The 12,668-nt window shown below is 39.5% G+C and overlaps 1 protein-coding gene across 8 annotated transcripts in view; it reads left to right on the top strand.

The window, feature by feature from the left end:
- Positions 1–12,668, top strand: part of Usp3 (ubiquitin specific peptidase 3) — a 116,684-nt gene that overhangs the window by 88,821 nt on the left and 15,195 nt on the right. For 7 of the 8 annotated variants that reach the window (XM_008853002.2, XM_029556075.1, XM_008853003.3 and 4 more), the window contains 3 exons: positions 3,189–3,335; positions 5,264–5,370; positions 5,534–5,614. In XM_008853002.2, coding sequence (XP_008851224.1) covers positions 3,189–3,335; positions 5,264–5,370; positions 5,534–5,614 — 335 coding nt within the window. The remainder of the gene's footprint in view (positions 1–3,188; positions 3,336–5,263; positions 5,371–5,533; positions 5,615–12,668) is intronic. The other variant, XM_017803162.2, reaches the window with a different exon arrangement.

The raw sequence follows: 12,668 nt of genomic DNA, 5'->3' as shown, positions 1-12,668 counted from the left end.
TCTATTGCTTAGGGCTCCCTAGAGGAACACTACCAAAAGACTATCTATCTATCTATCTATCTATCTATCTATCTATCTATCTATCAATCATCTATCTGAGAGATTATAAATGCATTTTAGTTAAAAAACAAACCCAAAGACTTTGCTTTTTGCTAAATTTCACATTTTGAAATAGAAAATTGTTATTCCATGTAAGTTAAAGAAAATGTATCTGTGGAGCTGAAGAGATAGTGCAGTGGTTAAGAGGATTTACTGTTATTGCAGAATACCCAACTTTAGTTCCCAGCACCCACATCAGATGGCTTACAATTGCCTATCATTCCAGCTTCAGGGGATCCAATGCCTCAGGTCTCTGTAGGCACCCACACATATATATTATTAAAAAAAATAAAAGTACCTGTGCTGGATGTGGTGGCACACACCTTTAATCCCAGCACTTGGGAGGCAGAGGCAGGTGTATCTCTGTGCATTCAAGGCCACTCTGGTCTACATAGTCAGTTCCAGAACAGCTGGGGCTACTGGGACACCCTGTCTCAAAAAGACCCCCCCCCGCCCAAAAAAGTATAGGATTAGATATTTTGATAAAAGAGAATCATAATGTATTTTGAAAATTAATTAATGTACATTAGGTACTTTTTTTCTTTTAAAAAGGGATGAGGGTGGCCAGGCATGGTGATGCAGGCCTTTAATCCCAGTACTTCAGAGGCAGAGGCAGGCCAATCTCTGAGATTGAGGCCAGCCTGGTCTGCATAGCAAGTTCCAGGCCAACTGGGGCTACAGAGAGACCCTGTTTCAAAAAAATAAAAACATAAACAACAACAAAAAAGATGAAGGTGTGTGTTCACCTGATGAAAATGGAAATAGTAACTAGAAGGTATTGACTTATATGGTACATTTTAGGAAAATCATGACTGAGTTATTTGGGAATGAGTGAAATTTTTTGTATGTGTTAGAATTGCAGATAATACTGATCTTACCTTTGAGCCATGAAAACAAGTAGATGCTGTGTTGAATATGTGTAAAGCCTTTTATGTGTAAAAGAACTACCAACGTTGAATGCTTTCCTAAGATTTATTTTTTATTTATTTTTAAATATTTTATTATTTTTATTTTATGTGTACAAGTGTATTGCCTGCCATGTATGTGAGTGCACCCATGTCGTGCAATGCCATGGAGGTCAGAAGAGGGCTTCGGATTCCCCTGGAACTGGAGTTAAGGACAGTTCGTAGCCACCATGTGGGTGCTGGGAATCGAACCTGGGTCCTCTGCAAGAGCAGTCAGTGCTCTTAACCACTGAGCTATCTCTCCAGCCCCTCTTAAGATTTATTTTTATAATTTTTAATTATATGTGTATGATTATGTGTATATGTGGGTATCCATAGAGACTAGACAGGTATGCCAACTATGATGTGTTTCCATTATTCAGAACTCACACTTGACCAGGTACATGGTAACCTTTGTTTTTGTTATTCTGTACTGGAACAGTGAATTGTTTTTAAGATTTGGGTAAATTTGGTTTGTCTTCATTGTACCACAAGTTGCTGAAGAGCTTGTGTTCTTCTGTACCCTACTGCAGCGGTGTTTCTTTTTCTTGGCCTTCCATTCAGAGAGGACCTGTTGGATCCCCTGGAGCGGCCAGATGTGGGTGCTGGGAACCAAACTTGGGTCCTTCATAAAGCAATATGTGCTTTTAACTGCTGAGCCATCTCTCTAGTCCTTTAAATGTTTTTTTGACTATGAACTTCTATAGTTTTATTCATATGAGCCTTAGAAGTTTTGAGCATATGTTGATAGTTGCTAATTATATTTTAGAAAAACTATAATGAATAAAGTGACTCTAAAATTTAAAGTTCCTTGATTAGGGAGACTCTCCATAATTTTTATTTTCCAAAAAAGGGCAAAGATAAATATTAAGAGAAACTATGGTTAAAAGAGATTTTATGAAACCATTGTCTGAAAAAGTAACTCTTAAAAATCACCAGAAAATCAGTTGAAGAGAGCTTTTCATGCTGGCAAAATGTATATAGGAGTCTTTTCTGTTACAGTTTGTTTTTTTTTTAATTTTTTTTATTTTATGTGTATGTGTGTGTTGCCTGCATGTAGGTAAGTGCACCAGTGTTGTGCAATGCTGGCGGAGGATAGAAGAGGCTGTTGGCTCCCCTGGAACTGGAGTTACAGACAGTTGTTAGCTGCCATATGGGTGCTGGGATTCAAACCCAGGTCTTCTGCAAGAACAATCAGTGTTTTTAACTGCTGAGCCATCTCTCCAGCCCCTTCTGTTATAGTTTTATAAAAGTATTTTATATGTGGTTTGATTTATTTTATCTGAATCCCTTCATTGCTGTTCACTAGTCCTTGATCTCTTTTAGTATAAGAATTCCAATGAAGTTTCCTGTCTACATGTATTCAAGTCTAGAATGCAGCATAATTATATGAGTCAATGCATTTGAGTGTTATGCCTGTATATATATAAGTGCACCCGTGGAGGACAGAAGAGGGCATCGGATTCCCTGGGGTTGCTAGGAATTGAATCTGGGTCCTCTGCAAGAGCAGCCAGTACTCTTAACCGCTAAACTCTCTCTCTAGCCCCTTATGTTTAAAAATTCTTATTCTTCAATTTAAGTGTTCTGAATTCTTTATTTCCCAGTTTTCAGGTGAGGTTAGGTTGTAGAATTTAAAGGTATGGGCCTCTTCTAGAGAGGGTCCATATAGGGGATGCAAATTGTAGCCCCCCCAATTTATTTATCATTACACATCCAATTATCTCTTAATAGTCCATGACTTTTAAAATTATTTTTTAAGTGTATGAGTGTATTGCCTGCATGTATGTGAGTGCACCCGTGTCGTGCAGTGCTGTAGAGGTCAGAAGAGGGTGTCGGATTCCCCTGGAACTGGAGTTAAAGACAGTTCGTAGCTGCCATGTGGGTGTTGGGAATCGAACCCGGGTCCTCTGAAAGGGCAATCAGTGTTCTTAACCACTGAGCCATCTCTCCAGCCCCTTAAAATTATTTTTAAGTAGTAGAATTCTTTAAGAGAAATTGTGTCATGTGTGGAGCTAGTGGGATGAAGGGTGAGAAAGATTAAAAGCATGCCTGTAAACTCAGGGCAGCAGTCCTTTGTAGTGCTTGCCACTAGCACGTTTGCATGAGCAAGTAGAACTCCCTATACACTGTTCTGTTTGCTTCAAGGGGCTATCAGCAGCAAGACGCCCACGAATTCATGCGGTACCTTTTGGACCACCTACACTTGGAACTTCAGGGCGGTTTCAATGGTGTTTCCCGCTCTGCAATCCTACAGGAGAATTCTACTCTGTCTGCAAGTAACAAATGCTGCATGTAAGATTTAGTTTCTTTTTACTTTTCAGTATACGTCAGAAACATCTGTTGGTGTTACTGTGTTAGATTTATTATGGAAGGAGAGGGTACCTTAACTACCACATGCTTCTTGCTTCCAGATTAGAAGCATTTAAATTTGCATCTTGGTGTGGTTCTGATTACTCTTTGGCATAGATTCTAAAACGTGAAGAAAATAAGTATAAAACTTAGCATTTAAAAGATTTTACACCAGACCCAGGCGTGGTGGTGCATGCCTTTAGTTCCAGCACTCAGGAGGCAGAGGCAGGTGGATCTCTGTGAGTTCAAGGCCAGCCTGGTCTACATAGCGAGTTCCAGGACAGCTGGAGCTACAGGGAGACCCTGTCTCAAAAAGACCAAAAAAAAAAAAAAAAAGAAAAGAAAAAGATTTTCCACCAGAAGTATTGAATAATGTACAGACTTAATGTTACCAAAATAAATTATATGTGTTCACTAACTGAGAGTGGTGGCTCACATCTGTAATCCTAGAATGTGGGGAGGTGGAGGCAAGTTCAATGCCAGGCTGAACTCCATAGTGAGTGTCTCTCTCTCTTTTCTCTCTCTCTCTCTCTCTCTCTCTCTCTCTCTCTCTCTCCAGTTTCATTAAGAAGTAAATATTTTGCTGGGCATGGTGGTGCACGCCTTTAGTCCCAGCACTTGGGAGGCAGAGGCAGGTGGATCTCTGCGAGTTCAAGGCCAGCCTGGTCCACATAGTTCCAGGACAGCTGAGGCTACAGGGAAAGCCTGTCTCAAAAAGACCAAAAGAAAAATAAAAGAAGTAAATATTTTTAGTGAACATAATATTTTAAAAGTTTTCAGAATTTTTTTTTGCCTCAATATGAACAAAATTTTTGGCTTCCCATATATAGCCTGAAATACTTTGATATCAGAACAGTTAGTTTGCTGAGAAAGGAATGATTATTATTTTAACTGAGGTCACCTCAATATCTATTCATAGTCTTGGTTAAATAAATTAAGGGAAGCATAGTGAGCTTTCCTTCTATGCCTCAGCTTCCTGGTCTGCAAAACTGAAATGACAGTATCTACCTTACAGAGTTTTGAGACCTGATTTAATAAATGGGGATTACTTAGAATAGAGCCCACATACAGAGTGCTTGCCACTCTTGGTGCCCTTTCCTGTTCCCGAGTCCATGGTAAGTCTGTGATCAAGACACATTCTTATGGGAAGAAGCAAAGGAGGTATGATCTGTCTTTTTGCTAATAAAATAGTTGCAAACACTTAAGGTGTTTTTTGTCTGGTATAAGGACTTACTTCTGTGGCTCATTTGAGGCAAGCTCTTTCCGTTACTTCTGTTGAAATTTGTTGGAGCAGAGGCACAGACAGTTTTGCAGCATTAAGGTGGTTAATTTTTCCTTTTTCATAATGTGTTTTTGATTTCCACAATAAAATTATAGTATTTTAAAGTGAGTTTTCAGAAAAGGTTTGTCACATTAATGCTGGCACCTTTATCTAGCAGTGATCACTAAGTCTGTATCAGTATCTTTACTTCCTCAGATTGAGGATGTCAGCCAAGCAGTTTGGAGAATTCCATATACTCAAGGAGGCCTTTCAAAGCAAAACATTTAAATAAAAGTCAGTTGCTTCTTTTCTGAGGGGTGTATTAGAGACAGTGAAGCAGTCATCTTGTCTTATGTATAGTCATTCCTGAGATCTGTTTGGCCAATGTTAATAACTTCTGGAGAAAGTAGTGACGTTCAGAGAGGAGCTGTGGGAGACCAGAGGTATATTTGATCTATCTAAACAGATGTGAAGGTTTTTTTTTTTTTTTGTACTTTAAATAAATATAGATTATACATAGGGAGTCACCTGTATGGTTTTCAAAACTTTATCTTCTTAAACACCAAAAAAGCAATTTTACCGAGCATTTCTCATGTGGTGGTTTCTTTAGAAATGGAGCATCAACTGTTGTCACAGCAATATTTGGAGGCATTCTCCAGAACGAAGTCAACTGCCTCATCTGTGGGACAGAGTCAAGGAAGTTTGATCCATTCCTAGGTGAGATATACTGGCCTAGGAGTATTTGCTATTTTATTTGAAAATCAAGACAGAAAAATCTTTACAAGAAAAAAAATATACATCATCAGTTTTTTAATATAAATTCTTAGTGTAGTCATGGTCATACACCTTTAATAACTCTGCTTTTCTCTTTCCTTTGAAGATCTTTCATTAGATATTCCAAATCAGTTCAGAAGTAAGCGCTCTAAGAATCAAGAAAATGGACCAGTTTGTTCATTACGAGGTAAAAGTATTTTAATGTTTTTGAATTGTTTTTCCCTTAGAGCTCAAACATCTATTCAGCTTTAAAATTTTTTTATTTATTGTTTTTAATTTATGTATATGAGTGTATTGCCTGCATATAGGTAAGTGCATCCATGTTGTGCAGTGCCCATGAACATCAGAAGAAGGTGTCAGATTTCCTGGAACTGGGGTTACAGATAGTTGTTAGCCACCACGTGGGTGCTGGGAATTGAACCCAGGTCCTCTGGAAGACCAACTAGTGCCCTTAACTGCTGAACCGCCTCTCCAGCCCCCATTCAGCTTTTTATATGGTGTGTTTCATGTTCGTGGTAGATCTGTATTGTACTTATTCCCCCAAATCCCATTTAATAAGGTAATGTTAGATGAAGGATAAAATACTTCTCAGCTGGGTGTTGTGGCACATGTCTTTAATCACAGCATTTAGCAGGCAGGCAGGACTCTGTGAGTTAATTCAAGGCTAGCCTGCTCTATATAGTGAGTTTCAGGTCAGCCATGGCTACATAGTGAGACCCTGTTTCAAAAAAACCAAACTGAACAAAATTCTCATGTTTCTATTTTTTAATACTGGCTTTACATTTTCTAACCAAATGAAACAATTTATTATATCCCACTCATATCTATAGAAAAAAGAACAGTAAGCAAAGTGTCATAAATTATAACATTTGTCCTTTATTGTGTGTGTCTTTTTGAGATAGGGTCTCTCTATAGCCCCAGCTGGGATTAAAGACGTGCTCCACCATGCCCAGGAACGTTTGTCCTTTTTAAACTAGTATTTGGATTTTTAAAAAATAAGTAAATTTCTTATTAATGGCAACTAAATGATGTTTGTAGCCTTTTTATCATGCAGTAGATTTCATTCATTCACTATCCTTTTCTGAGTTGTCCTATATTCAAGTACATGTTTTTAATGTTGTCTGTCTTTTGTGCTGTTCCTGTAAGTTTGCTATTAAAATACATTAAACTATAAAAAAATTTTTTAATTGAAATTTTCTGTATTTGATACAGAACTTCTTAATCAAGCTTAATCATCTTTATACCTCCTTCCCCATTGGCACCCTCCCATAGCCCCCCACCCCACTAGAATTCATAGACTCTTATTTGTGTTAAGACCTATCTTGTCAAGTTAGTGTCCCCAGACGTTCCTCAGTGCAAGTTCATCCACTGGGGTCTGGTCAGCCTATCTAGAGTCCCTCCCTTTAAGAAGATCAGCTTTTCCTCATCCAGCAGTAATCAGCTGCCAATAATTCTTCAACTAAGATTGGGGCTTGTTGCCCATTTCCACAGTTCTGTGCTGGGTTTTGTCTGCTTGAGTTTGCATAGATCTTGCTGACACCGTTGCTGTAGGTTCATATGAGCAAGGTCCCAGGAGCTTGTAGGACTCTATTTCTATGTGGTTGTGCACCTTCTCCCTGGTTCTTAGAATCCCCGCCCCCCGCCTCCACAGTGGTCCCTGAGCCCTGGGTGGGTGGAGTTTAATATAAGAGTCCTGTCCAAGGACCCACACTCTGCAGATTCTAACTCCCCATGCTTTGGCCATTTGTAACCTTTTGTGTTCCTGACCCTCTGTTGCATGAGGGAGCTGCATTGATGAGAAGTGAGAGATGCATTAATATCCTCTTTATCCCTTGTTCTATGTTCTGTAAGCCTTAGGTTGTATTGTAGATGTGCCACTTAGGCTTGGGCAATTCACAGACAATGTCTGTGTGTGATTAGTTGTGGAATTCTGTAATAGTCTCCCTTGGTTGCAAAAGAACCTTCTTTGAGTGGTGACTGGGATATTTGTCCGTAAATATAAGGATCCATATTTTGTACATAGTAAGAAATTACATTTGTTACCGGGTTTGGTGGTGCACACCTTTAGTCTTAGCACTTGGGAGACAGAGGCAGGCGAATCTTTGTGAGTTCAAGGCCAGCCTGGTCTACATAGTAGTTCTAGGCCAGCTGGTGCTATAGGGAGACCCTGTCTCAAAAAGACCACACATGAGTTTCCTCTCATTGAGTGGGTTTTAAGCCCAGTTAGGCAGCTGTTGATTACCCCCAAGATAAAAGCACCACTACTGCACCCATGTTGTTTGCTGTGCCAGTCATTGATGGTTATTAGACCTTGAAGCTGGGGTTGGACCATTGATTGATGTTCTCCCTTAGCAGTTTGCGTAGTGCTCTTTGAAGCTATGAGAGCTATCTTGTCCTTTTGTATGAATAGTTTCTGAAATCAATTGATGTAATGTCTAGTTAAGTCCGAAGGCTAGCTTTTAATCACAAGACCATTCAAATTCTCATTTACTATGGGGCATTTTGAACTCATTTCTTTCCTTAATAACTATTAGGTCATCAAGGAAAAAAACTCATTTTAAAAGTTATGGAGAGGGGCTGGAGAGATGACTCAGTGGTTAAGAACACTGCCTGTTCTTGCAGAAGACCTGGGTTCATGTCCTAGCACCCACATGGCAGCTAACAACTGTCTGCAACTCCAGTCCCAGGAGATCCGACAGCCTCTTCTGTTCTCTGCGGGCATTGCAAAACACAGGTGCACTTACCTACATGCAGGCAATACACACGTACACATAAAAATAATAAATAAAATATTTTTAAAAAGTTATGGAGAGGGGCTGGAGAGATGACTCAGTGGTTAAGAACACTGCCTGTTCTTGCAGAAGACCTGGGTTCATGTCCTAGCACCCACATGGCAGCTAACAACTGTCTGCAACTCCAGTCCCAGGAGATCCGACAGCCTCTTCTGTTCTCTGCGGGCATTGCAAAACACAGGTGCACTTACCTACATGCAGGCAATACACACGTACACATAAAAATAATAAATAAAATATTTTTAAAAAGTTATGGAGAGAAGCTCTAAGATGTATATAGGGTGGTGTCCTGTGTACAACTGGGTAAGAAAGGAAAAAGTATATTTGAGGAGTGATTGGGGATGGAGGAGGAGCTCTAGAAATCAACAGGGAGAGGCAGAAAGGAACCCAAGAGAAACAAACTCTTCAATCCTTATCACCAGGGATATATTGCCGGAGAAAGGGTAAGCAGTAATATGCCAGTAACTTCAATCACAGCAGCAAACTGGTAGTCCTAATCACAGGATTCTGCAGGCCTTATAGCCTTGAAAGGTAAGGTAGCTGGTCTAAGGGCTAGTGCTCTGCTGTGCCACCCCCAGAACCCAAGCTGCTATGCCAGTTACTGCTCCTACCATACCTTAGGGGCTAGATGCACCTCAGAGAGTAGAAGACAGTGCTTTTGGTGCCTGTCTTACGGCTTCAGGACCAGCAGCTGCCATACCTATAAGCCTAAATCCTACTCATAACTGCTGGTGCCAAAACCCCAGCATCACTCATAGCTGTCTCTCTGGAAACCTGAGGAAAGTTCCAACTCCAGTTCCAGAAACATAGCTAATAATGCTTCAGCTCTGGCACCACTTGGATTCATCATGCAAGAAGTACATAAAGTCTTACCTACAACCTTAGGACCACAGCCACAGAAAGCTTCAGTGTTACCCAGAATTGTACCTCAGACTGGGAAGAACACTCATCCATGTCCTAGAGTTCCAGGACTGCAGATAAAGCCACATGATCTGGTCCTATCCATGCTTGACCTACACACACCCTGGGTGACTTAAGAGATTCACTAATGGAGCTGTTAGCACTAATACAAACTGAAATTGTACCATAGGGAATGTCCATTCAGTAGATCTCATATCTTTAGTTACCAGTGCGATAGACCTCAGCATTTATTATACTGGCCCACTGGGACCTGGAAAAGGTTCCAACCCATCCTGTGACTCTAGAACTACATCTTCTGCCACAACCCTTGGTACCACCTAAGCGTATCCTGAAGAGCAGACTTTTCTACATACCATTGAGACTCTGACAGCTACTGTCACAAGCTTCGGTGCCACCAGGGCACTTATACTTCTGGAGCCTGAGGACACATACGTTTGAAAGCCTACATCTACTACCAAGTTATATAACTTCTTTTTGAAATGGCCACCATCTAGAGTATTGAGGGTCTCAGAGACACTGCTGATACTGAACAGTAACAAGCCACAGTGCTGCTGCTTCTGCTGCCTTTTCTAAAACAGGATCTTGCTGTGTATGCTAAGCTGGCTTTCAATTCAAGATCCTCCTGCTCTGCCCCTTAAGTGGTGGGAGTATAGGTAATGCACTGTATGCCCGCTGAGACTACTAGCTTTCAAAGCCAAAGCATGTACCCAACTGACACTGTGTGTCATCTAAATAGGAAAAACAACTCCCCCCATCTTTTTCTTACAAGAGCTGCTCTCTGAAACTGGAAGAGGCAACTGTTACAGCAGACGAGCAGACATAGTAACAAAGCATAGGAAACATGGTACCTTCAAAGGAAAAGTAGTTCTCCAGAAATTGACCCCAGTTTGAAGGAGCTATGTGAAATATCTGAAAAAACACTTGACAATGATCTTAAGCAAACCCAGTAAGATGCAAAAGAACACAGACATCAAAAATCTCAGAACCAGAAACTTTAATCAATAAAGTGCATATAATGGACTGCCACCCCAACAGTTCTAGGATAAGCAGAAGAATTTCTGAATCTGAGGAAAGTTTTAAGTTGACCTAGTGAGTAGAAGACAGTGTGTGAAATTTATGGGACACTCACTATTAGGTGAACAAATATTTGTTAAAGTCCCAGAAGTAGGACTTCCAGAGAGAGAAAAGGAGAAAATGGAAACTTGCCGAATCTTCAAAGAGACAATCAACACCTAGGTATCAGAAGCACAACTAAAGCATCCCAACTGAATTCAGCCAAAAGGGATTATCACCAAAGATATATTACAGAAAAAAATGTCAGAAGTCCAAAAGAATTCTAAAGGCAGCAAGAGAAGATCCATTAGAGTTAGAGTGGATTTCACAGAAGAAACCTAATAGGTCAAAATAGAATAGAATTAAATATTCAGAATCTTAGGAAACTTGATTACTACACCCAGGAAAACTGTCCTTCAGAAGGAAAAGAAAGTCTTTTCCAGATAAGCTGAAACCATCAGCCTAGCCTTACATTAGAAACAAAGGGATGATAACTACCATCATAGAAATCATATGAATTTACTGAACATACCAAAAGTACAGGTAGTAAGTGAAACATTAGCATGACAGGAGAAAAAAAATACCAAATGAATAAGAGAGATATGGAGAGAAAAAGCAAAAAATAAAACAAGCAGAAAACAACCAAATGATTGGAGGAAATTCACACCTGTTAGTAATAACCCTAAATGTGAATGGATTAAATTCATGAGCCCAGAGACAAATTGGTTTTTTTGTTTTTTTCTCTCGACAAGGACTTCCTGTAGCCCCAGCTGACCTGGAACTCACAGAGATCCACCTGCCTCTGCCTCCCAAGTGCTGGGATTAAAGGTGTGCCTCACCATGCTCTGCACAAAATTCTTTTCTAATTAACTCACAAAAACTTCAGATAGCTGGTTTAAGGAAGCCACTCAAGACGCTTGCCCAGTCCCAAACTCTGTATACTCTGAACTTCTCTACAGTAAGAAGCCAGGGAGCTTAGGGTTTTCCACTTTCACTATCAATTACATTATTATTATTTTTTTAATGGTTCTTGCTATTTCAATACCCAGAATGTTGAATGTACTTATTCACCATGAAAAAAAAGTAAACTTTGAAGGGGGAGAGGAAGCAGGCGGGAGGGGAAGCTTTGTAGTCTCTTTCATGACTCATGTGTCCTTTTGCCTAGTTTGCAAAGTAGATTTTTTAAAAAACCGATTTGCTGCATATGAGTAATATACTTCACCAGTGAAAAATGCACATAGACTGAAACTAAAAGGGTGGAAAGAGACAGAAGGTGTTACATATTGATAAAAGGTTCAACTCAGTAAGAAGATATAACTACCCAGATATATAAAACAAATATTAGTAAGACCTAAAAGAGGCAGACCACCACACAATAATAGTTGAGGATTTCAATATCCTGCTTTCTGCAATGGACAGAAGATCTAGACAGAAAATCTGAGTTGAACCATTTTATGAAACAAATCAAGTTAACAGATATTTACAGAATATCTATTTCAGCAGCAGTGTACACATTCTTATCAGTATATGCAGAATTCTCTAGGACAGATCAGATATTAGACAAATCAAATCTCAGTAAATTGAAAAAATTTAAGTCAGAACTTGGGTGTGGTGGCACATGTCTATAATCCCAGCACTAGGGAGGCTGAGGCGGAAAAACCACATTTGAGGCCAACTTGAGCTATGTAGTGAGACCCTGTCTCAAAATAAGACATCCCAAATTAGGTCAACAAGAATAAAAGAAAGACAGATACACAGGGAACGAAGAACGCGCTCTTAAATGACTAAAAGGTACTTGAAGATAAAAGACGCATCAAAAAATATCTAGAAGTAATGAAAATGACAACACATTGAAAAATAGAAAAAAAGCAAAGCCAAACCAAACCCAAAATGAAGAAGAAAGAAATAATAAAGGTCAGAGCAGAAATAAAATTAAAACCACAAAGAACGTACAGAATATCAGAGTTGGCTCCCCTCTTGGAAGGATAAGCAAAGTCCTGAAAAACTAGAAGAATGAGTAAAGTCCTAAACATACACAAACCTACCAAAACTGAATCAAGAAGAAACAGAAAATGTAAACACACCAGTAATGAGATTATAAGTAACTGAAATTCTCACACTTCACTTGATAGTCCCATCCATCTCTGGGACCCCATTACACTGGCTTAGTAGGTCTGTCATTTTCAGGAACACAGTAAAGCAAGAGGACACCATGTTAAGTAGAATAAGCCAGACACAAATAGAAATATTCTTTCTCATACGTAGAAACAAAAATATCAAACAAGAATTTCAAAGCAGAAGAAAGAGCAGTAAGGACTGGAAGGGAGTCAGGGGGAGGGTAGAAGGGTATATAGGCATGTGTATACATACATGAAATTATCAAGTAAATCCTATTGATTTGTACAATTAATCTGAGTTAATTACAATAAAAACCTATTCCCAAAAATAGAGGTGGAAGGAATTCTGCCCAACTCA

The sequence above is a fragment of the Nannospalax galili genome, unplaced genomic scaffold (assembly GCF_000622305.1).
Source record: "Nannospalax galili isolate Female #2095 unplaced genomic scaffold, S.galili_v1.0 scaffold407, whole genome shotgun sequence".
Classification (NCBI taxonomy): domain Eukaryota; kingdom Metazoa; phylum Chordata; class Mammalia; order Rodentia; family Spalacidae; genus Nannospalax; species Nannospalax galili.
This window is presented reverse-complemented; position numbering and strand designations above follow the sequence as displayed.